General features: G+C 41.4%; 1 protein-coding gene across 1 annotated transcript in view; it reads right to left on the bottom strand.

Annotated features, from left to right (window-relative positions):
* LOC122778829 (talin-2-like) overlaps positions 1-24,878 on the bottom strand; it is a 133,714-nt gene that overhangs the window by 89,756 nt on the left and 19,080 nt on the right. The window contains exons 3-19 of the mRNA XM_044040931.1: positions 13,747-13,918; positions 13,137-13,234; positions 11,855-11,984; positions 11,602-11,754; positions 11,255-11,397; positions 10,912-11,039; positions 10,709-10,772; positions 10,506-10,610; positions 6,702-6,857; positions 5,958-6,059; positions 5,337-5,413; positions 3,287-3,467; positions 3,044-3,157; positions 2,809-2,917; positions 2,058-2,266; positions 838-936; positions 162-329 (exon numbers count right to left, since the gene is read on the bottom strand). Coding sequence (XP_043896866.1) covers positions 162-329; positions 838-936; positions 2,058-2,266; positions 2,809-2,917; positions 3,044-3,157; positions 3,287-3,467; positions 5,337-5,413; positions 5,958-6,059; positions 6,702-6,857; positions 10,506-10,610; positions 10,709-10,772; positions 10,912-11,039; positions 11,255-11,397; positions 11,602-11,754; positions 11,855-11,984; positions 13,137-13,234; positions 13,747-13,882 — 2,172 coding nt within the window. The 5' untranslated portion in view covers positions 13,883-13,918. The remainder of the gene's footprint in view (positions 1-161; positions 330-837; positions 937-2,057; positions 2,267-2,808; positions 2,918-3,043; positions 3,158-3,286; positions 3,468-5,336; positions 5,414-5,957; positions 6,060-6,701; positions 6,858-10,505; positions 10,611-10,708; positions 10,773-10,911; positions 11,040-11,254; positions 11,398-11,601; positions 11,755-11,854; positions 11,985-13,136; positions 13,235-13,746; positions 13,919-24,878) is intronic.

Raw genomic sequence — 24,878 nt, 5'->3', positions numbered from 1 at the left:
CGTAACACTGAAATAAATGGAAAACATCATTTCCAAGCATTTGCATTTAGTTTATTGCAACTGGGTGCATGTTGTACAAATACTGACACTATGAGAGTCACTGAACATCAGGCTTTTTGTAATCACAGTATAATAAATGTCCTGGATGTTTACTGCTGTACCTTTGCACATGCCACCAGCTGGGAGGTGGACAGTGCACACTGGGTGGCAGCTGCAATGACCCGGTTCTGAAGCACCGTGTCCTCGGCAACCTGAGCCACATTCTTGGCCTTGAGCACCAGCATGGCTGCAGCATTGGCCACTGCTTTGGCCAGATTCATCAGAATGTCCTGCACAACAGGAAGCAAGTGACATAAGAGCATGATTAATCATCAGCAACTGAAAACATGGCCCTCCCTTTTACACAGGACCAACCAAAGTGGGGTCAGTGGACCAAAGCTTTCCAGCTTTGGCTTTGTTTATGTTGAAATTACCATTAAAGAATCAATAAATGCTCTTAAAGTGTGTAAAGCGTTGGTGTAAAGGCAGTGTAATAGCTGATATGTAATATAATGGATGCACCTAATGCCTAAATAATATTTCATTATCCCAGTACTTGTTTTCATCTTAATATAATAAAACATAATATTATATTACAGTAACAGCCAAGTACGAGATCCAAGAAAGACACATTTAACAGCCAGAATGGTGTCCAAGCCAAATAAAAACATCTATTTAAGATATAAAAAGGAGAATATATTCCCTCAATGTGTTCTTGATTAAGTGAGTGGCAGTTCCTGGGCACCGCGTTTCCTCTGAATGCAGTGATAATGATAAATGGGCTGAGTGCAGCGTTACCTGGAACCTTTCGTCTGTCTCATTCTCTCCAATCTGGCGCAGGAGGTCTCCACTGGCCTGGCCGATGCTGCCTGCTGCTGTCAGCACAGTCTGTCTGGGCTGTGAGCACAAACACACACACACACACACACACAAGCATCAGAATTTGAAAATGCATTTAGTCGCCTGCTTTGAAAAGTGCCTCATCCTGTATGTCGAGACAACAGAGCTGTAGCGATGACGTTCTTGTTGCAAATCAAACGGAATCGGGTTTATTGTCATTCTTCTGTGCACACCACAGACGTGCAAACAAAAAGAGGCGGTGCTTCTCTTGGGATCCACATACAGGGCAATAATAACAACAGTGGCAAAAAGAATTCATAACAAAACATCCCTGAGACGTTATCAAGTAGCAGCAGCATTTCCGAAAATGCAGAGTGCATATTGTGTATGTCAAGTTAAAAATCTCATTTAACCAGTACACTAAAAAAATAAAAACAGCCTCAGTTTTTCTTTCCATCTAACCGACAGGTCATATTTACAACAACCTGCATGTATAATTTACGTGCGCATTGGTCCAAAAGCAACGTAGACCTATGCATTATGTAGATCAGCACAACACTGTAGCCCACACTGCATTTAATTCTGAATAGTTCTTCCACAACAGGACAAAAACAAACCGCTACAGTGTCCTCTACTGTATTTTGGAGCGGTTTCTATCAAGAAAAATCAATCATCCCGGCATCCGCCTGAGGTCTTTATTCAGACTGACCGGAACAATTGAGTTGGCAGAGGAGCGCACTGGTATAATTAGGTTTAATTAGCAGAACCAGGAGAGATGCTGTGTTATTAGGAGGCGAAGCATTGTCTCAGGGTAGAGCTGCTTTACAGAAGACTTAATTAACTTTTTCGGCTGTCAGTTTAGACGGAACAAAACCCTGTGGAGACGATGAAGCGCATTCAAAATCTGGCTTTTCAATTCATGAGAATGGTGAAAGGATTTGTTTTCCGCTCCGGCTGGAACTGAAATGGAAAGAGTTGTGCTGGAAATAAAGTTACCATCGTCTTTCACACATCAACATGTCACACACGATGTACTTCATCATTCATTTCGGGAGCAAAATGAAGAGAAAAATAGAAAAAGAAACAATTTCTCTGCATATTTTCTGTGCAGATCTGCATGAAAAACAAAACTCATGTCCAATTGAAGACAGGCAGAAGCTCATGGTTCCTCTGCTCACCTCTCCTGAGGCTGGCTCCACAGCCTTCAGCAGGTCAGACACGGCCCCTGCTAGTGTCCTGGCAGCCTTCATTAGGTCGTTTCCTCCTCCGACGTCATCCTCCATCAGTGCAGCCAGCAGCTTAACACCCTTTGACATTTCCGTCAGGTTGGAGGAGATAGTGGTGATGGCGCAGCCCACCGCTGTGTAGTCCGTGTCAGTGGGATCACCTGAGTATAATGAGAAAGAGCAGAAATTGCCTTTGAGAAGTCGAGAAAACAAACTCTGTAAAATGTAACTTTTTTTCCCCCCCCAGGGACTGACTCATGCAAAATGACTAATAACCAACAAAGATTAGAGGCTTTGCATAATCAGAGCATTGGAGAATAAACAGGAAAATAAACAGGAAAATAAACCAGTGATAAATTATTATCAGTGTAAATTGCAGATAAACTGGAAAACCAACTAGTAGGCAAATTTGACAATTCACACATTTATAAAGAGAACTACAGGCGAGTCATAGAGTCTAATGGGATCATTTATTACCACCTCGGTCATTAGTTTTTACCTGCATTTGTTTGTCTATGCGTTTGTGGAAAGTAGAACTCAAATCTAAACTCAAATCGGAGGATGTAGGTTATGACCCTAGAGATTTTGGACATGGATCTAGATTCAGGATTTGTTAACCTTGCAAGAAAGGGAAGTGTATCAACTCTATGGGAAACTATAGGAGAGCATGTTTTGTGTTCTCTGAGATTGTAGTGCCACTGACCAGCTGTGAGGTTGACCACAGAGGCTGTTCCTGCAGTGATGGCATCAACCTGGGAGTGGATCTCGTGTTTCGATTCATCCATCTTGTTCTGGATCCAGACCTTGGACGCCTGGGTACACAGAGAGAAGCGAACCACATCACCATCACCATCACAATGATTTCATCTTCTTATGGGGGATATCATGAGGAGATGTGATGGAAATAAATTGAAGTGTGCATGTGCAATGTACGTTACCATGTCCTGTCCCAGGGGTGGCAGGTTGTCAACCTCTCCCAGGTCAATCTGGGCTTTCTGCACAGCTTGCATACTGGTGTTAATGGTTCCCATCAGAGCCTGTTGTGCTGAGCTCTACACACACAGGAACATGAACAGAGCGGAGAGCCTTGAATGTTTCTTTTAACAAACTTAGCAAATATACCATCATCTTTAGCATAGGAGCCACAAGACGAGAAATCAACTGCTTCCTGCCGTAATTACCAGTGGTGGCATGTGCCCACGGTGCATCTGACCCATTGTGATCTGCTGCTGCGCAGGTGGCATTGAGCCCATGCTGAGCGACTCTGTGCCAATGGAGCCAGAGCGGATCACACCCGGCAGCGCCACTGAGCCATGCTCCACCTGGCCCATGCGGTTAAACTGCTGCTGGAGGATGGTGGACCTGCAGGTTCACCAGCGCACAGTTAATACTGGATGTAGCAGTTGAATCACCTGACGTGTAAAACATCATACTGTCTTACGGTATATGACATACGGTGTAGACAATAGTTTTGATGAGGTCTAATGTAAAAAACACTGGGACAACTCTTACAAAGAGAATATAATAAAAATACACAGCTGTATGACAACAACAAAGCAGGAGCCAAAAACATGGTAAAGATGGGGATGAGTATTTGAGTTTTCTCTTCATTATAAAAAGTCGATCAGTTTCTGTGGCTTTTTGTAATTCAGTATATTAAAAAGATACAAAAGTAATGTTTTACCAATGATTACATTAATAAAAACAAATCTTTCCACTCCAATAACAGCAGCCAGTATGTAATCTGTGGTGATGAAATTTAAGAGATTTCTTGAATGCAACTTGAAGCTGTGCAACAACTATATGTGAGAGAAAGTTGTAACATTTAGCCAACTTTAAGTTTAATCACTCACATATTCTTATAAACAGACCTGGTGTTCAATATAAATGAATATTAACAGCCATAACGTAAGATGAGACACAAACTAGGCGCCTTTCAAGGTTCCCTCCCTGGATACCAAGGCCCTAGGCATCTGGACCTGGCTTACTAACTAGATGTATCAGACCTGGCACGCTGCTCGCCAGAATCTGCGATGATGCCTCACTGTTCAGATGTCAGGCATCGTCTCACGCAATGGAGTTTGGAATATTTTAATATTCGACAAATAATACAATTCAATATTTGAATAGTATTTTGGCTTGAAATGACCATCTCTACTGCATAGTAAAGACAAACATAACAGGGCGTCTGTGAGTCTGTGTTTACAAGAGACATTTAACGCCAAGCGAACTGTGGTTGTGTGAATATGTGACAATGGGCCACTAACAAAGCAGCCAGACACTGCTGAGTCTTCCCTCTGTGTACTTCTGGAATACAAAACTAAGCGACGTGTGTGTTTTCTCCTCGGATAAAACCTTCCAGGGTTTAGTTTGCTATGTGTTTAGAGTATCAAAGACTTTTTGCCTTCACACAAGACGAGATAAAACTAAAAGTGGAGAAAACAATGACAATTTCAGAGAATACTATAAGGTAAAAGAGAGAATGCAATATCAGTGGAGGCTATACGGGAAACAGGGGGCTTCACTTGCACGCTGCGGATAAATAAATGAACTCATACACAGGAAATGTTCCGATAGAGCCTTTCCCTTGTCCATTGCGGCAAAATTTCCTCACAAAATGATTATCTCTCAGGATAAAATCCAGCTAAGGAAGTGCTCGTGTGATGAAATGAGGTCCTGGAAGATGAATGTGTGAGCAGTAGTGAAGGGCAGGAGTGAAGAGGAAATTGAACCAGGACCCAGACTGATATTATGATTGCAATAACTGTGTTTTTCTTCTGCTCCAGTCATTATCATGCTGCCAATGTTATTGGATTGTAGCACGGTCAGTCACAAGGAATGAATGGGATGGGATTATTCTTTAGGGCCACACAGTTCATGTTTCCCCGGCATAAAGAAGCTTATTTATTTTTCCTAGATTTTTCAATACAAAGATGACAACAGGCTGTTGGGGAAAATCACAAGTGTTAATCATCAAATTAATGAAGCATCCTGAGTTCCATTGAGCTTCCTTGGTTTCAGGGTGAATGCGGGTTCACTGCCACACTGTCCTGACTCACACGATCTGAACACAGCCCTCAATAATAATGAGCTCATTAACATCTGGATTTTTCCTGCTAAAACGTGTCAAAGTGGCTGTTGAGCAAAGAGCCCATTATCTGTGACGGTGACCCGCTCTTCACAGAGTGAAATAAACTACAACAATAACATTAGTGATACTACTTTTCATACTTTTTTGGGGACACGGATTCCTCAAGCATGGTCGACTCCTCGTCCCCTTCTAATCCAAAACGGTCTTTGCTTTGCTTCTGCAGGAGAGGAGAAGAAAAAAAAAATTATTTCCAAAGAAACTAAGAGGGATTTCTGAGATGCTTCGTCATTGCTAAGTATAAATAATGTTGGTGTCAGTCGTAAACATTTAAAATAAATTTGGTTGCAGGGAGGAGAGGATATTGGTTTCGTCTTCACACAGAACTATCTTTGGGCTAAGGACATATCATATCATTAGAAGTGAAATGTCATATGACAATAATATGAACTAAACCAGCAGAGTGCAAGACGTCGGTGTTTATTTATTTTATTTAAGTTGCATTGCCACCAGTGTATTGACTGTATATTTTTATTTTACCTATTGAAAAACTGAAAAGTCTTTTACAAGTTTTAATGTCACTGAAGGTGATAGTTAATCATTATTGACTCATTATTAAAAGGTCAGCTGCTGTTCTCACAGTATAGACATGACCTGGATGCTTCTTGTAATTTAACTACATCTGTATGACGCACAACCGGAGTCCATCAGATTTCTGCCTAGTTACGACTCATCAGAACTAAACACGGAGATAAATGGCTCACCTTTTTGAGGATGATATCAATGTAACCAGCAATGAGCTGCGAGATCTGCTCCCCTTCAGTGGTTTGCACCGAATAGTAGCTCTCCTGGTACTCCCCAAAGTCCTACACACACAGAGACAGACAGACAGACAGACAGACAGACAGACAGACAGTTCCATCTTAATCATACACTTCATACTGGACTGTGAGAAAAGTAGTACCTGCAAACATTGTGCTATAAACCGCATGAGGATTTACTCGGAGGGTTATAGTGAATCCATGGAGCCTGTTGGATTCAGATGAACAATACATACAGTGCTGGACGACAGTGAAGTGCTGGGGCACACAGACAGTCAGACTTTTACAACATTCACTGCAATGTTTTCCAGCTACAACCATGCACAGTATACTGTACCCCGTATACAAATGAAAAAAATGACACAACCTCCTACCTCCTTACTCCAACTCATCCACACTATGCAACCATCAATAATCTATACCTTTATAATAAATAATAAACGTCAAAATGACCCCCGCCACCTTCCGACTGATCAAAATGTGCTTACCAGAAAAATATTTACAACTGTTTCACCACATGGTCGGCAAATCAAACTGTACACTGTGAAGAGCACTCTCGCTTAATTAACAGCACCAAACAGAGCATGTGCTAATTGAATTAGACGACTGCGGGGCTTCACTGCTAGACTGTCCAACGTATTTACGACTTATGAAGTGAAATAGGAACACATGCGTGACGCGTCTTACCAGGGTGAAGCTCTTGGGTGACGCTGCCCACCTCTTCACGGTGGTCAGCGGCCACTCCTGAACCACATCTTTGGTCTTCTCTTCCACTCTCATCACAGACTCCTTGGTGATGCCAAGGAGCCTTGGCACCAGCTTGTTCTTACTCTTCATCTTCTCCTAAAAGAAGAAAAAAACAAACACATAGTTGACTTCAGAGGACATGACAGAGACCATTAACATCCCAGAGAGTCATTATAACTTAATTTCTGTTCCCACGTGGACGGCGATGTCACCATAATGTCTCTGTGTCACAGATGTAGGTCCCCACAACATGAGGCGTATCGGGGAAAGCGGTTTGGTTTTCGTAGTCTTAAGATAAATCTTTTATATTAGTTTGAGGAGAAAGCCTTTTTGTTCCGCCATGTTATCAGCCAGCATGCATTTCTAGTGAAGCTAACGAAACATAAACAAACGCAGCCTTTCTGGTGTGCAAAGGCCACCACAGTTACCTGACGCGTTTGAAAAGGGGAGGGCTAAGTGAAGGAGTCCGCTGTTCACCATTCGGCGTCACTTTTTCTTAAGCAATGGACCATTACAGTCAGTTATTTCCTGTCGAATACTGAGTTTGGATCTAATGTGATCCATTGGAAGCTTTATAATTGTCTGAGGGTTCGATCCCCGGGTACGCTGGTCTACATGCCAGGGCGAGACAATTAACCCCAATTTGCTCACAGCATGTGAATGGGTAAGAACTGTAGTGTAAAGCACTTGTGTTGTGGCCAGTATGACTAGAAAAGCACTATATAACTATGGGCAGTAAATTGAAAGTTATGATCAACCACAAAGACACTAAACCTCCAAACAAGTCATTTAAAACGTCACTTTTATTCCCATCAGCAAAGCACTCAGTGAGAATTAATGTCCTTTACATTTCACGCTCCTCTGCCAGCCGAGGGTATTTCTGGAACCACCGAGAACACGTTACAGATTCACTCATTTCACAGCATGTACATGTAAAGTTGCTGCCACAGTGATCGGCCAGGAAGGAAAAAAGGAAAACTTTTTTTCTTCTCGGTATGTAATTAAAACGTGACGTCTTAATCGTGCCTTTAGCTGGCTGTCAACAACTCTCATCCTCCCCTGGTTTTACTCAAACGTCTCCATGCTCCAGCTGCTCTCTGACACACAGCCCATTCCTTTCGTCTTCCCCTTGCGTGGCCTGAGCAAATGTTTCCGGAGCAGCAGCAGTTGTGGAGCAGATGGACAGAGCGCAATGAGCCGTGACGTGAGGGCAAAGAGGTGAGTTGTGTAAAAAGTCCTGGAAGGCCTGTAAACTCTCGAGGGCCTCCAGAGGTTTATGGGTTAGAACTATAGGCTGAGCTTTTTTTCTTTTTCCATACATATTTTTGAGATGTTTCTGCTCCACGCGGTTACGCCGGAGGATCACGGGAATGATAAAGGCGCCGCGTAGATAAGAAGTCAAACTGATTGGGGAGAACTCAGACCTGAGGCTAAAGAGCGGAACCGTTTGGGTGTTATAGGCTTAACAGGGTACAAGAGTAAAGGAAATTAGGAGTGACTTAACAGGATGAGCTGTAATTTAATGAAGAACTTGTATTTCATAGACTGCACGACTGCTCTTATCCTGTGGTGGTGATGAAAGTAAGAACTGCCGGGCAAAATGTAATGGGACGTTCTCCTTTATTTCTAGCCGATACCAAAAACCAGAGAAAGCACTCAGAGATCATAAACCTCCATCAAGTCCGCGCAGTTACCCAGTGTCAATACAGATCTCAAGCAACACCAAGATTTTTAATTATTAACAAAACTGTTTTAAATCATTTTAAATCCTGAAACTGAATCCCGATCACCACTTAAGTTATTTCATTAAAATCACATGGCTTCCTTTTCTGAGCCATAACCTCAAAATCTGTCCTTTACTTTTTACAGATATGCTAATCACAAACAAACGGACAAATGCAGGCAAAAACACAACCTCCTTGACAGAAGTAATGATCTTATTTTCTGCAAAAAGCTCAGCACTAAACTCAGAAAAACTAAGAGCAATTTATAGGAGCAGACAGGGAAGGTTCCACTACTTCATGATGTGGACGCCCCTCTTGTCAAGAAATGTGTAATAAGGAAAGAAAAAATAATATCTGTCACTAATGTCATAGAGCAGCTCCACAGATACTAGAAACTGGAAATCAGCAAATAGTTCCTGTCAGTCAGCACCACAGGCAGTGGAATTAATTTAGGAGACTCAGTGTCTCAGGTCTGTCTGCGAGTCGTCCACCACTTCGCCCTCATTCCCGTCCCTTCACTCCCACTTGCTCTGAAATAATCTGCGCAGGCAACATTTGGTTTCCATCCAGGAGGGCAAAGGGTTTCCTGTGGACGAGGTGATGTCACCGCAAATGAGTGAGTCAGTGAAACAAGAGCTGTGAGAGACGTACGGCGGAAAATGGACGTCTTCTGGGCGCAGGACAGTTTCTTTGGTCACGAGAATTTGTGACGGGACGAAATTGCCTTGTCAAAGGTGAGATCATTATAACTTATTCAAATTCGAATTTTATAAACCAACAAAGGAATCCTTTCGACTGCAGTCATGACAACATTTGTGCAACAAGACAGCAGTAAGGAATATTCTGAAGATACGAGCACTTTACTGATTCTCCAGTTTTTCAAAATTGGAACTGGAATCAAATATATCTGATACATCACCATTTTTGGGTGTAACGATTGATGGAACCTTAATTTAGAAACCTCATATTAGGAGCATAACCACAAAAATCGCCATGGATGATGGTATCAAAGGTAAATCCCATCATCCAATGGTTTATCCATACAGTAATTGTTAAATTGTTTGCACCAGTCTCAGTCTACCCAGAGCCAATATATAGTCTAACACAGAGAACAATAAGTTGTGGACAAAGAAGTGCTTCCCTTTAGGCACCGTTTGATCATTATGCTGCCCTCAGTGTTTATCAAGTGAACTGTCTTTTCATTTCTACACAGTTCATTAAGTAAAATCACTTTCCTCTTCCTTTCATCACATGTGGATTCAGCTACAAACAGACTGTCGCATTCAAAGTCTGCCTGTGCACTTTTGCAATTTGTCTTCACAGCATTTTAAAAAGGACTGCGAACTCACTTCTGTGCTTACAAATTAGGCTTTAAATAAATTGTTATAAATTGTTATCTTGTAGTTTTATCTGGAAAATTGCACTTAACAAGAGACATATGACTGTTTGATTTTGGTGCGTGACTGTCTGTGCCTAAAGATTTTATTTATTTACTTGTGTAGTTTCTGTAAAATGCCCCTAGAGGGTTTTTAGACTTCTCAATATGTATATTTTTTTTCTATGTGAAGATACAAATACAAAATAAAACCACACATTGTTTTGTTAAGGCTTTATTATCTATCCATCTTTCTTTCAGTGACTCTTTTGGTTTTGCAGTAAGGCATTTTTTATCATGCGTATAATAGAAACAGTGACTCTTGGTTTTTGGTGAAGCTTCTGATACAAATATTTTCCCCTCCTGCTGAGTTTTGCACTCAACCTCCTTTATCCGGTGAGCAGCGACTTCAGAGAACAGATTTCACACTTTGGAGATAAAAGGCTCCGACTGCAGTCCGACTAAGTCCAAAAGCTGCTTCCTTGTTTTGAAATTATAAAAAGAATTTTAAGAGAAAAGTACCTTCAGGCTTCTTCTTTTTTTCCCCCCCACTCTGAGGGTGAATAATCTTTTCCTTTTCTTTGAATAACATTTTACAGTGATTCTCTATTATGGGTTTTTTAAATGCAAGATTTTTCCACTTACTTTGACCAGAAAAAAGGAGACGCCGTACGTCCGCAAAGACCTCGCGAGCTTGACATACTTCACTTTCGCTTCTATCTCTGTCATCTCTCCACAGTTTTTGTGGTCCTGCAGACACAGTTACACAAACATTGCACACAGTGAGTGAACAACTGCACAGCTTCCACATCAACACAAACTAACAATGAATCAAAAGAACAATATACCTGGAATATCTTCTTCTCAGCTCCTCTCTGCTTGATGTATTCTTTGGGTAGAAACTCCTTCAAACTAAGAGCGAAACGAAGCAGGAGATTAATTCAAAAGATGACCTTTGACTTTTTCTGCAACCTTAGAGGTTGAAGAGGCGTATAGAGGTATATGCCTCGTGTTTTCAAATAAACCTGGACTAAAGAGACAAGACACGTACTCCAGAAACCCAGGTTTGTGCTTGTGCTCTATGTGAGGTCCAAACTGGATCTGGGCCTGAATGCCTCCAAACTCACAGGCCTTGTCAAACGATACAGGGTGAGAACCGTTCAAGATGTCATCTCGAGCCTGAAAGAGAAAAAAAACCCACTTAAAATGAACAGAAACAAGAAAGTGGACTAAAATCAAGATTGTAAAACTCTGTAAAAGCTTTGGCCAGAGACACACCTCAGGCTACAGTGTCAATATATAATAATATCTGATCTAGTTTAAGGCACAAAATGGCACCAGTCTGCCTCGACAGGGAATAAGGAGGAGGTTCTACGAGTCAACGAGGGTCAGACCTGTACGTAAAGCAGATTGAGTTGGACCGGGTCCCGCGAGTCCACGTTCTGGTCCGAGTAGAAGAACTTGCGTCTGAGTAAAAGTGTCTCGCTCTCTTCCACCCCCTGCTCCCTGAATGTTCTGCTGTGGTCCAGCCAGTTCACTGTCGACACACAACAGCAGTTGTTGTTATACAAACATCAGGTTATGAATGGTTTCGCATTCACTGCCACAGAATGAGCCCTTCATCTAAAGAGGATTATATGTTTCAACAACCCATCCTTATCAAGCCAGCGGGGTTATTCTAAAAGCCTCGACTACTGTCGGCTACAACCATGAAGTCAAATGTGATGCTGCTGTAACGCACGTTCATCGTCCGTGTGCAGTTTGGCTTTCAGCTTCTCCATCTTCCTCTCGTCTCGCAGCAGCGTCCTGTCCTTCTTCAGCGTGCCCATCCCATCGTCCTTCTTCTCCTCCACCAACTCCTGGATGACCGAGTACTCTTCGTAGTTGGTGATACCTGGAGTCGCACAGAGTATTAACACCCACGTGTCCTTCATGCAGCAACACTTGTGTTTGACGTGTGTTGGCAATGACAAAGATGAAGATAAACCATGCACCTATTCTACTGCATATAGTCACAAGAAGCTCTCCCACTGTTTTGGAATCATCCACCATGATGGTTTTCACGGCCCCATCCAACATTTTGATTTTCTGTGGCCTCTGCTTCTTCTTGTATTCAAGGATATCCTGCTCACAAACAAACAGAAATGAGAGGGAAAGGGTCAGTAAAGAAGGAATGCATTAAAAAAAAAATAAAGAAAAATATAGACTTTGTATAAGGGAACATTTGATTAATCCCTGGAAAAAAGTCTCACACGCATATATTCAGTAGGGGAGAAAGAGAGAGAGAGAGACGCGGAGAGTGTCCTGGTCCAAAGTGAGAATATAGGCCAGAAAACCTCATTTAACGGCTGCCTCTCACAACCCGCTGCTCTCTACCAATCACAACAATGAGGAGAGATTTGGTTCAGAATAATTGGTCACGGTCACGCCTTCTACCTGGCATGCCTTTGGTGGAGTTTAAGAGGAGAAACCATTTGGGAGCTGCAAAACCAAAAGCAGAGCTTTAGAGAGAGGGAAAGGCCTCCCGGGTACACGAGGAACCGGAGTCGGGGCTTCAGCAGCAGGAATCACGACTCGAAAAACAAGCAGGCAGAGGATCTACAGCTGAACAGAGCCCTTCTTTAAACACACTTGTAAAACGCTCCCTTTGATGTTCCCGTTTTCTTCCCATCCAATTTTATCCTGCCCCCTTTTTTTTTTTTTCTCATTTCCTCACTCCGTTGTGCTGGTTTTGTGCACCCGTGAGATTTGCATGTGAATGATACTGGACGCCACGTTTGTCCACGGCCGCTTCCGGAGCCGCTTGGGTTTTAATTGTCTTTGGCGGATTAATAAACATCTACAACTGTAATATTGGGTGAGAATTTGACTTCCTCCGCCACCATAAAAGCGTGTAATTAACAAAAATAGACGGTAATACCCGCCAGTAAACACTTCGCAATAAGCACAGCTGGACTCGGGCGTTAAAGTTTATGCAACATCTGGTCACGTGATTTGAATGTATACACATTTGAAGTATGTGTATGCGTGTGTGTGTGCATATAAGAAGCTCCTGTAAGTGCTGCTAATGACTTCATCCAGGTCAATATAATTCATAAATGTCTTTCAAGGGTTTTCAAGGTAACTGTGTGTTCTGTTGATGAAGCTTTACACATATCTCTCTCCAGGGTTTTTGGTCACAGTGTCTCGGTGTTATTCTTCAAGTGTTTAACCTTTGCCACACATCTCTCCATGGCAACGGTCTTTCATTCACGGCACATTTGAATGTGTATTTACCCCATTACGGAGCATGTAGTAGTCCAGTGTCCTTCCAGACTCCAGCCAGATGCCTTTTCTTGGGTCTTCATCGGACAGAAACAGACCGTAGTCGGAAGCTGGAGGAGTGAGGACAAGCGTCACAGATACAGACACTACTGTGGTGAAAGATGTTCCATGAGGAAAGACCAGACTACAGAATATCATAATGCATAATAATCCTGCCCTAAAGAATGATATATATTTCACCATACCTCACAGAGGTGACACGTTTTACACGGTGCTTTTGTGATGTTAGTAAATCGGAATGCTGAGGGCTCGTCCGGCCAAGAATTTTCCCAAAGAAAAATACTCTGTAGTCTGATCTTGGCACTACTTTATCAAACAATATAACATGTTATAAAAGACAGAAAAGAAAGCATGTGTCGTGACAAGCAATGATAAGCATGACTTAGCAAAACGGTCACATTCTGATCAGCAGCTCTGGTTTTTAGCCGGAACAAATAAAGTCACATTCTCAGTGATCAGTCACAGATCCAGCTCCAACCCCAGCTACATCAATCCGATGGCTGTCACTCCACTATTTGTTTTCCCTTTGCATCCCATCCTGCAGTTCCACAGTCACTCTCACCTTGTCCAGTCTGAGCCTCCGGGACTCGCTCTCTGATGATCCGACAGGCATCGTAAACGGCTGTCGAGGGCTCGAACTGCATCGTCTTTACAACGTTGCACTGGCGAACGCAGATTTTCAGCGACAACGCCACCATCTTTGCAGGTGGGGTGGACGGGGGCGGCAGCTACACCTGCAGACAGACGGAGGACAGCCGAGTGGCACAAATTCTTATTTTATTTTATTTATTTTTGTTAGAAATGCAGAGAAAGTAATCATTTGTGCATATATATCCCTTTTTTTTTGTTTTTTTTTTTCTTTAAAGGGCCCATCTGGTCCTTGCTGGGGACAAAGAAAGCCTCTGGATATTGCTGAGGGAAAAAAAAACACTTAAAAACAAATAAGGCAAAAAGCACCTTACAACAGCTGGACAGGTGGAGAGTGGACTCTCCATGAAAGAGGACACGAAGCATCCTAATCTGCCGCTTCACCCATGACAAACATCGACGAGGGCCAGAACAAACATCATAATCCCCACGTATACAACAAGCAGCAAGACATGTCCAGCGACAGCGTACTCTGCGTTCTCACACGAGCTATAAACTTAACCACAAGCTGCCATTCATGTCCCCCCGCACAAAATAATACAAACGATAAGCAAATAAGCAGCTGCATGTGTTTGTTTAAGAGTAACAATGTGACAGAGTTCACAAACATCAGCTGAATCTGCAGCTGCCTCAGCTTTATGAAGCTTCTTACGGAGCTCGAGAGCAGAGCTTCAGCACTTTGTTCAACGGTTACCATTTGGGGCCGTTGTCGCCTCGTGTCATTTTGAGTCGTCGCGAGCAGCAGTTTTGAGGCAAAGCCCCCAATAAAAGCCACTTCACCTGCAGCTGGAGACGCAGCAGTGTAACTCTTTCCTCCCTGTGCAGCCATAGTGAGCATGATAAAAGGAAGAGAAGGGCCTTATGCCTGTCACTGACTTTTATCAGCAGACCGTACTTAATTCTATCTAAACGTATCCTTATTTGTAGAATGTACAAATTCACATTTTTTAAATGCAAAAAAAAAAAGAAGAAGAAGAAAATGTAAATGTCCTTGAAAAACATCCAAAATGAAAACAGAGCAAGAAAAAGAGCTTTCTGGAGTCATGCGTGCCACACAATCACTTTTTGAGCTTAAGTAACCTCAAGGCTTCTGAAACGCGAGGTCTGCACTTGCAGTAACTCAACCTCTATTTGACATCATCCCGTGTGTGCGCCTAAGGTACCACAGATTCATAACGCTGCCTTTTATTTTATTTTTTTGGTAGTCACTTTCAGTCACACGACGTTGGATGAAGCTGGTCTGGGGGCCAGATTAGGCTGTATTGCCCATTCAGATTAAGGACGAGAGATTAAGACACTTTTTTCCTCTTTTAAATTGTTATAAATCATGATTGTTATTGATTGTGGGTCAGAGATCTGAGACCGTCTAACAATAGGGAAATTTGTTCTTTCTGATTGTTCTCTTACGTTTCACACTGAAATTCAATTTCACTTAGTCTTGAGGGAAAATCTCTACTTTAGATTTAGAACAAAAACATCTAGGAAAGGAAAGTTTGCAGATGTTAGGGTTCAACACTGCTGTGATTCACTAAGACTAGAAAACAGAGGAAAAAAGGGAGAAGAAAGAGTTGACCTCCCTAACAGAGCAGCTCCTGTCTGGGGCCAACGCAGACACCGGTCTCCTCTGTGTCTGGGGAAAGACCAAAGGTCAGAGTTCAAATGTGCGGGGCCGTGGCTGAAGTACACAGACGGCCCCTCGTGCTCTGCTGGCTTCTAACCCCGACCGAGACCTTCAGAATCTTGTTCCTACGTGAGATGTGTTCACATACAGGAGTGAAGGTGTTTGTCTGGCACACCCCCTGCTCTGTGCTACCCTGAAGCTGAAATGTAATATAATAATCCAGCCGGGAATAGACTACATAATGAAGGCAAATGTAATGTCACATTCATTTTAAACAACAGAAACAACATTTTAGGCACGCTTTTGAAGACAGCACTAAAGCACATGATATTAAAATCCACGTCTGATCTTATTGTGGATTGAATCACTGCCTCCTTTAGTGCGTAACATTTGGGTGCAGCCTGTACATTTCTCAGTTATTGCTCAAGGCTCTGTCTCAGTCAAGCACTTCCATGAACCTCCCGCTGATAGAGGCTGGACAAACGCCAAATACTTCCCTTACAATCGGCTTCAATTCACGCCATCAGCTCCAAATAGAACTTTAAGCTCAAGTACTGCACTAAATCACATCCATTATGACGCTACGAGCATATTATTCTTATTGTTGATGTTCCGGTAATCACGTACTGTGAAGAACTAAATTTGTTCTTCTCAAAAGGAACAATCATGACTGTAAAGACTTTTAGAGACCGACCCCCTCAGAAGATAAATCAAATTAAAAACAACAAAAGCAACTTTGTGTGAACTCTGACAGCCCGACGGTGATTTATGAAGATATTTTTTTGAAATACTACAAGTTCTCCATTTGTACGAATCCAACAAAGCATCAGCATCCGTTTGAGGGTCACGGTTACAGACTTTCCTTTTCTTTCCTCTTCCTGTCTTGATTTAATCACAGACCGGAGCCTCCGCGATGCTCGTTCACCTCCGTGAAAACAAATTGCTCAAAACCACAGAAATAATGCGATGTTCATCTTTTAGACCGCGACTCCCGTAGCATCGGCCGCAACAATCCAGATTAATGGGCAGACAATCAGCGGGAGGAAGTAGCGAGATAAGAAGGAAGCACAGAGAACAGAGTCACATACAGTCATGACATGATGAAATGGTTATCAGTGGAAAAAACAAGAATTGTAGAAACTGGACTGTAAAGAAAAACTTATGGCCGTGAAACTACAAACTGAAAAATCTCTTTTCATTGATTTCACCATCATGCTACATCATGCTTTATCATCTGTAATGTGAACAGCATCGTCTCAATCCACCAAACCCTGAGGTGCCTTTTCATTTCACTGTAATTGTATTTGTAATGTGAAACCAGCAGCGCTGGGGTTTAATGAATGTCTGACTTGTTTGGTGCAACAATGTCCCTCCATCACGCCTGCGTTAGAGTCAAAGTGAAAATAATACATTTGATCAACAGGTCGTACGATTGCGGGAGCAGACTTTAAAGCCTGCAGGAATACGAGGCCGACCGTTCCAGTGCTCTCTCATTTTGTGTACGGCTGAAACGACAATTACTAATCCACTACTATATTAATTGCCATTTTCTAATAGTCAATATTTCGTCTTTTTTTTTTTTTGATAAATAAAAAGGTTAGCTTTTTAAATGTCAACGTCATTTTGAGGTAATCAATATTATACACTTTTCTTTTACCTTTTACACTGAACCAAACCATAATCAACAGATTAATCAATAATAAAAATAACTATTTTTTTAAACCTTACTTCTCTTTTGAAGCAGGCAACATAAGAGTGGCACAGAAGGGAAACAGGATGTATGGGCTTTAAAGGTGTTTCAACATTAAAAATGTGATATCAGAATATTATAGAATGTTTTTCCATTCGCACCACATACAGGCCCTATTTGCAATTTTATGTATTTTACTCTACTTTTACTCCACTGTACCCAATTAGTTTCAGCCGTCCAGCTTTCACAACAAAAGCCAGTTTCGGGTTTACTTTTCCAAACCGTGCTGTGTCAAGCTGAAGCGCAACTTAATAGTCCAACACTCTGCAGCTCTTTCCAGATAAACCCTGATCCCCAAAGACTCACCAGAGGGGCAGCATGTGTGTGTGAGCACGACTGTCCCTCTGGAGATTCTCCTGCTGGCTCGCAAGTATAATCTCTGGTTAATGTCAGCAGTGAATGGGTGAATGTTCTGATTCTCACTTGGGACCTCCAGAGATTCTCCTGCATGTGAACGTATGGCACGCAGATTATATCACCCCGTGTTTGTCATAATGTGAACAACAACCTCCCTCTTTATCATTCATATGCAGACCTGTGTGTATAAAGTGACGGGTTATTCATCTTTCCCTTAAACCCTGTTCACATGTGTCAGGCGTAAATCCTCTGTGAATAATAGGTTTCTTCTTCACTCGCGGTCTGATTCACAGTCGCCATGATGATCATGTGCAAATTAACAGTGCCAACATCTCTAAACTTCCAACTAAACTTTGTTTCCAGTTTAATATTTAATAGGTTATAGATTTAAAACTAGATGGAGCATTACCACATGAGATACTACACTCTAACTCAGGGGTGTAAAACGGAGCAATTTGAGCTCCAGTGGGCCGGACCAGTAAAACAATAGCATAGCAAATTGTTTTGAATTTAATAAAGTATCTTCTTTTTTTTTTTACAAAACATATTATGAAGCTGAAATGTCTCGAGGAAAATAAGTGCAATTTCAACAACTTCTCACAGATCACAGAGGATCTACGAAGGCACAAAATGTTCAGTCACATGTATCTGGAACTGAAAAATACACTATTTCACATTATCATTAGAAATTTTCACAAATTCATGGGCCAGTTCTGGCCCTCGGGCCGTATGTTTGACACCCCAGCTCTAATTCAAGGATGACAAATGAATGAAATGAATTGTTTCAAACATTTACGTTAAAAATATAATATGAGCAAACGTAAACAGAACTAAATAGAATTAAATTGCAGCTTTCGCAATTCGCTAATTGTTAATAAAATTGTTCAGCTCTACATGGATAGAAAAATTAAAAGAAATAATCATGAAAATGAGAGAAATAGAATAATGTGCCAAATTTCATGACAATCCCTCCAATGGTCTGACCCATAAATTGAAGGTGAAATATTTCCACAGTTGGTCACAAACACAACTCTGAAAAGTTTAATAACTTTATGTTGTGTTTGACAGTAACCAACAGTCATTCAATAAATATAAAAAAGTCCTGGATTCTTGAGTCACTTAAGATTACGTTTAAAGCTTCAGGGGGTTTAAACATGACAAACGGCACTCAGTCAGTTTTATTTATACAAATAAAGCGCGGCAGAAACACCATAACACCATAAGCAGCTTCGGGTTCCTATGAAAAAAGGAAAAGCTACATTTACGGTAACGACTGCAGCTGGGTAATCTCATCTACAGGGACCGGCTGCATCACTCTCATCTTCATCTCCCTCCGTTAGTGGTATATTCATCTAGATTCTAGACACAGGCCCTGTCTGTTTGCCTGCATGTTTTATTTACCTGCCCGTCTCCTTTATGTGACCAAACAATTCATCCACCTGCTGCACCAGGATGTTGTCACCTGATTCACTTGTCTACATCCCAGCTTTGCTCCTCATCAATAGCATATCCTGCCTCAAAAGACAGTTGGAAGTCGTGTTTTTTTTTTTGTATACACATTTGTCCAAAATCACAAAAACCATGAAACGGAATAAAAGGAGTCCTTGGAAGCAAACAAGGAGGCTTCTAAGCCACAAATAACACTCACACGGAGTGAGAACACACAAAGCCATAATCATTAATACACCGAACGCTCCCACACTGTAATATACAAGCTCAACGCTCCCTCCCCCTCCTGACTTTAAACCCAACTGCACCAGTTACACCTACACTGCTTTGATCTACTGCAGGCTCAAATAAAGAATATTCAACAGAGCCATTTCTGTGCGATAGCAGAAACCCTTTATATTCAATGAGAGCCCTGGTTAAATATGACATCCATAGATCCCAGAGGGTGACTTTGGTAATCCTCCGACAGATGGATTCCCACAAAATGTACCACATATTCCACATTCCTACACATTCCTGCACTCTTTGTTTACACCTTGACAACTGTAGGATGATATACAGTATATTGGGACTGACTTCAGTAAAATACACGACAAAAAAAGAGCATAAAACAAATAATGTGCACAATATAACGTCACTGACTCAATTTACTAGCATTTCTGTAACACCTAGGGTGCCCTTTTGAAAAGTACCCTACAACAGATATAGATCTTCAGTAAAAAACAGAAAAAATATCTTGTAAATGTATAAAAAAAATCTTCTCTTGTGACCCATCTGTGGATAGCGACCCAGTGTTTGAGAATGACTGATTTAATACACACATTCATTAACCCCAGCGTAATAACGTTAACCTTCTAACACCTTTAAAACCTTTAAATGCTAATCTATCAGCCTTTACTTCATGCAGTAATAATAGCGGTTAACATGCCAATACATCAACTGAGCAAGTGCACATTAAGTAGACATTTCTTATATTATGTCTAATATATAACAAGTTAGTGCAGACAATGATTACATTAGCATATCAACAAAAAAGTATGTTTGATTTCAATAAGCACTGGGCGCTTATTCCACTTGCTATAGCGAGCATAAAATTTAAGAACAAGAAACAAATCTGTCGGATTCCCTGATGAATATATCTAAAAAAAAAAGAATAACTGATGCACAGAATAAGAGCCCCGCACGGTTCAGCTGGAGCTGAATACATGCCGTTACAGGAGAAAGCTTTGCTTGTGAACAAAGTCAAACTCAGCTGCATTCAAGAAGCCAAGGCCTCGAGGTTCTTCTTTTCTCCTTCATGTCAAATTGACCCTGCAAAGAAAGCACACAGTGAAGATGTAGTACATCTACTTCAAAGACGCTGCAGCGGTGAGGTCACTGGGAAAGATGATACGGTTGTTTTGCTAGACTCTCACAACCCAGTTGGCAGGAGCAGAAGTGACGTCGCGCTGAAAGGAAAACTGCACTTAAATCATACAACATATATGAATACTAACTTAACTGATTGTGTATTTTATTGGATTTCCCACTGTGGAGAGCCTTGATGAGTATAGACGGGGCTCTGTTTGACATACATGGGGCCTCACACACAGACACGTTAAAGCTTCAGAGACATGGGCTTTGACATTTGCAGATGCACAGATATCGCACCTAAGGCAAAAATAGGCATCGCACAGGGAGCGGCAAACGCAGGTTTTCCCACCGTGTGTGCACAGGAGTCGATTTCATTAAGAGAAAAGTGCCATAGAGTTAGACAAAAGCTCACCAGATAAAAGCAAAATGAAAGTGGACAGTGGAACATATAGCCATTGTTCAATGGATCAATGAGACAGAGCAGTGCCTGCTGGGAATGCCTGGGCCCTATTACAGTAACACGCTCTCTAGTCCAATAGTAGAAGTGTCCACAACAGGCCAGTCCCACATGAATTCTGGGACATGGGCTATATTCAATATTTGACCAGAGCATATTGGTCGCCTGGTTTCGACACCAGGGCCAAACTGGGTCAACAAAAAGATGCTAATTAGGCCATCTGCTGTATAATCTACAGCAGAGGGAGTAACCTTTGTCAAAAGCCCCTTTTTTCACCAAGTAGTACAGTTTGGTATGTTATGTTATGTTACACTATTATTTGCATTTCCATTGTCAAATGCTGCAAGGGCACTATAATAACCTCTCCGTACCGTCCCAGTTTTTTGGCACACCAAGCACAGTGGTCCAGCTCCTACAGGTGGAGCTAGACACACATAGCTACTCTTCTTCTTGTGATAAACAGCCACATGTCCAAAAGAAAGAACATAATTGTTCACATTGTTCACAATGTCCCATTCTTCATTTTCACAGAATTTGTTGGTGACCTCCTGTGTGTCTCCATCCAGCTCACACACCCCTTCCCGGAAAAGTAAGCCAGATCAGGGTTCACCACTCCAAACCGCACCGTGGCGAGCTGAACTGCACTGTCACACGTGGTGGAAAACAAGGTTTAATTTAGCAACTTGTTGCCTTGTTGCATGGAAAACCACACATGCAAGACTGGAGAACGCAAACCACAAACAACACAGTGTTGCCCCCATAGAGTCAACACACACTCCTATAATTCAAGAAAAACAATGAGTCCGAAAACAGAGCAGAATCTAATCACATCTTCCTTCAGTCATACCAAACATCTGCAGAAAATGTAATCAAAATCCACCCTGAACTCCCTGCAGCCTTTTTTGTTTTCGAGCTGTGCTGCTCACAAAGAGACAGACAGACGTTAGCAAAAGTAACAATACAACCTCATCATCAGATGACAGTGGCTTTCAGTGTGACACACGCTATTTCAAATACTATGATGCATAATGAAACAAGATGATTTTAGCAAATGATGTTGCTCTGGATCCGACTGTGACTCGGGCTTCAAATGCACAAATTTGTTCTGGGCAGATAATACACAGTACTATGAGCCCTCCATTTTTTAAGGCACTAAATATTATTAGTATTATTAATATTATTATTGTTATTATTATTATTATTATTATTATTATTATTATTATTATTAATAATAATAATAATAATAATAATAATACTATGTTGTTGTTGTTGTTGTTTATGAAAAAAAGAAAAAGTCCCTGTTTTTCATTGTATGTACTTTTGCCTGTCAATTGAATAAAAACATTATTAAAGAAATTTATAATAACCATAATAATAATAATAATAATAATGATAATAATGATAATAATAATAAGTCCGGAAATGCACCACTTTGTCGATACCGCTCTGCATGGAATACGGGTTATTTAGGTTCAGGCACAATTAAGACTTCTTGCTTCTTTAGGGCCAGAGGATGTCCGTTGTCATAGTTGCAATAATAAACACACAAGCTCTGTTAATGAACAGCATCTCCAGCAGTAAAGTTCTAGGTTTACATAACTAAATGGAGAGTTTGGATAGAAGCAGTGGTGAGATCAGTGTCTTGGTGTTGTTTGAGTTTCCTCACAAGGGAGAAGATGAAGAGTGGGATGAGTAATAATCATGAGTTTGATAGAAGGAAATGCTAAATGATAACTTAAGCTTAACTTTAGTCTGTTACAGTCACACCATTGTCAAATGAGGTCACACAATGCTAATTACCCCCCATCAGCTCCACATGACGCTCTCCGTGTTCCTCAGTATAATGGTGTTTAGACCTTGTGTTGCCGGGCAACTTTCCCGCACTGCAACCAGGAAGTGATTTGCTTTATGTCATGACAGACAGAGGCAACAGCAACATTACACCATTAATAGGAGTGTGACTGAAAACTAGAACACAGAGAAATAAGCTGCTAAAAAACAAAACAGGTATTTCAGCAGTTAGCACAGGTGTAAACACAAAAATACACATTACAGATATAATAACAGAAATGAGACAGAATAGACCGAGCCAGGGGAAAGAAAGGAAATAATGTCGGTTTGTTTAAATGTACGTTTCTGTGTGCATATTTAGCGACTTTACACACCTCTGGTGACTTTTTTTAATTTAAAAATCTGGCAAATTCTGTCATAAACTTAAATACTTTACGAGAAGGAAATGCACAATTCACGATGCACGAGTGAGATCCATCCAACTGTATTTACTGCGGAGAGTCAGACACACACACACACACAGCTGACTGTGTGCGGAACAATCATTGTTCCGTTTTGTTTATTCAAGTAAAAATAGGTTTTGTTTTCTCCTCTGTTTATTTGACGACTCATCACTTTTTTTAACCCCCGTGTGTGAAATCTCTAAAGACAAGACGTGTTCTAGTGATATGTAGTGTCTTTTCCGACTGACCTTTCATTGACAGTAGTTGGTAAAAACTGACAAACAATCTCCAAACACAAAACAATGAATGACAGCGCAAGAGAGAGCTGGGAATATGACGTTTTCCTAAAGTAGCGTCTTTGCTGTCTACATGGAGGCCGGCGTTCCCACTCTGGGAGGCGTTTTCAAAAATGACCATCTCAGGTCCCCTAAAACACCTTCTCCGTGTGAAAACCTCTCCGGCAAAAAAAGTAAGCGTATTCACGTAAACCTGTTGCCGTGTGGACAGCCCCTCAGTCAGGTCTGATAGTATTGCTTGACAGAGCCTGTTTTCAGATGAAGGACACAACATGTACACATTACTCTCCCTCGGTCTGGTCTTTTGTGAACAGACCAAACAGAGATAGAGTAATATCAACAGCATTGACACACTGAAGCTTTCAAACACACCACACTCTTGTCAGAACCCAGATGCACAGATTCCCATTACTCTTCTCGAGCGGTCGTTCAAGTGTTTAACTTTACTTAACCAGTCAATATTTCCTTAAGTGAACAACCTCCCCATAAATGCATAGATTCCTGACTAATAACATAATGCATCGGTTTATTTACCAGTTCATTGAGAGAGAACAAGTGAATAGACTTCTAACATAACCTCATCTCCGGATAAACCATTTTCATATCACCACTCTTGTCAAAACCCATGCAAACGCGGGGTAAACAATCCCCTCCAGACTCGCCGCGTCAGTTCATCAGGCATAAATGGAACCGATCTAAAACACACAGTCTTAGTCACACATGAGGGAGCGGGCTTAGTTCAAGGGGAGGTCATCATCAGCCAGGCCAGACAGGCTGGCAGTGGCAGCCAGGAGGTTAAAAGCGTGCACAAGAATCCACGTGCACACACACACATGTACACATGTCACTGCCTTTTCTAAGTGCATTCAAGCCAGTCAGTGACATTCTACTCCTGTTCATGGTGTGTCTCACACAGTGCGTACAGGCTGCTCAGGTCGACTCCAATTAACGCTTTGCCTTTAAATAATTTCTCAGGCTGATTAATATTGAAAGTCTTTCAGAGAACTTAGGGAGACAAATGGAAGGACGTGTTTCCATATTTTTTTTGGCTTAAACTTATCATTCTGGTGTTAAAAATTGCCTTCAAAGATATAAATGATCTTTTTTTTTTCCCCCTCCATCTTTTAACATACACCCGTTTCATAACATACAGAATTGCCCGATTTAAATAAACACTTACGGTCCGTCACTTATATTTTTTTAATTTAAAACGTGTATTTTTTCCTAAAAATATAATAAAAATTCGATCAAAACTGTCATATAAACTTGTGGATGAAACACAATCATTTTAGTGACTTGTATCAGCATTCACAGAGGATCCAATAAAAAAAAAATGTGCAAATATATAATAAAATAATAATTGCCTGGTGCCAATCATTTGAAAATAGCAAAAAACAGGCAGATTATTAGAGAGAGAGAGACCAACAGAGCACTAAACAGCAAGAGAGTGAGAGAGTGAGAGAGAGACTGGCAAATAGTTGAGGTGAGCAGGTGATGCATTTGTCAGCAGCAGCACAGGTGTCGAGTTT

This window comes from Solea senegalensis, linkage group LG12 (assembly GCF_019176455.1).
Source record: "Solea senegalensis isolate Sse05_10M linkage group LG12, IFAPA_SoseM_1, whole genome shotgun sequence".
NCBI lineage: Eukaryota > Metazoa > Chordata > Actinopteri > Pleuronectiformes > Soleidae > Solea > Solea senegalensis.
This window is presented reverse-complemented; position numbering and strand designations above follow the sequence as displayed.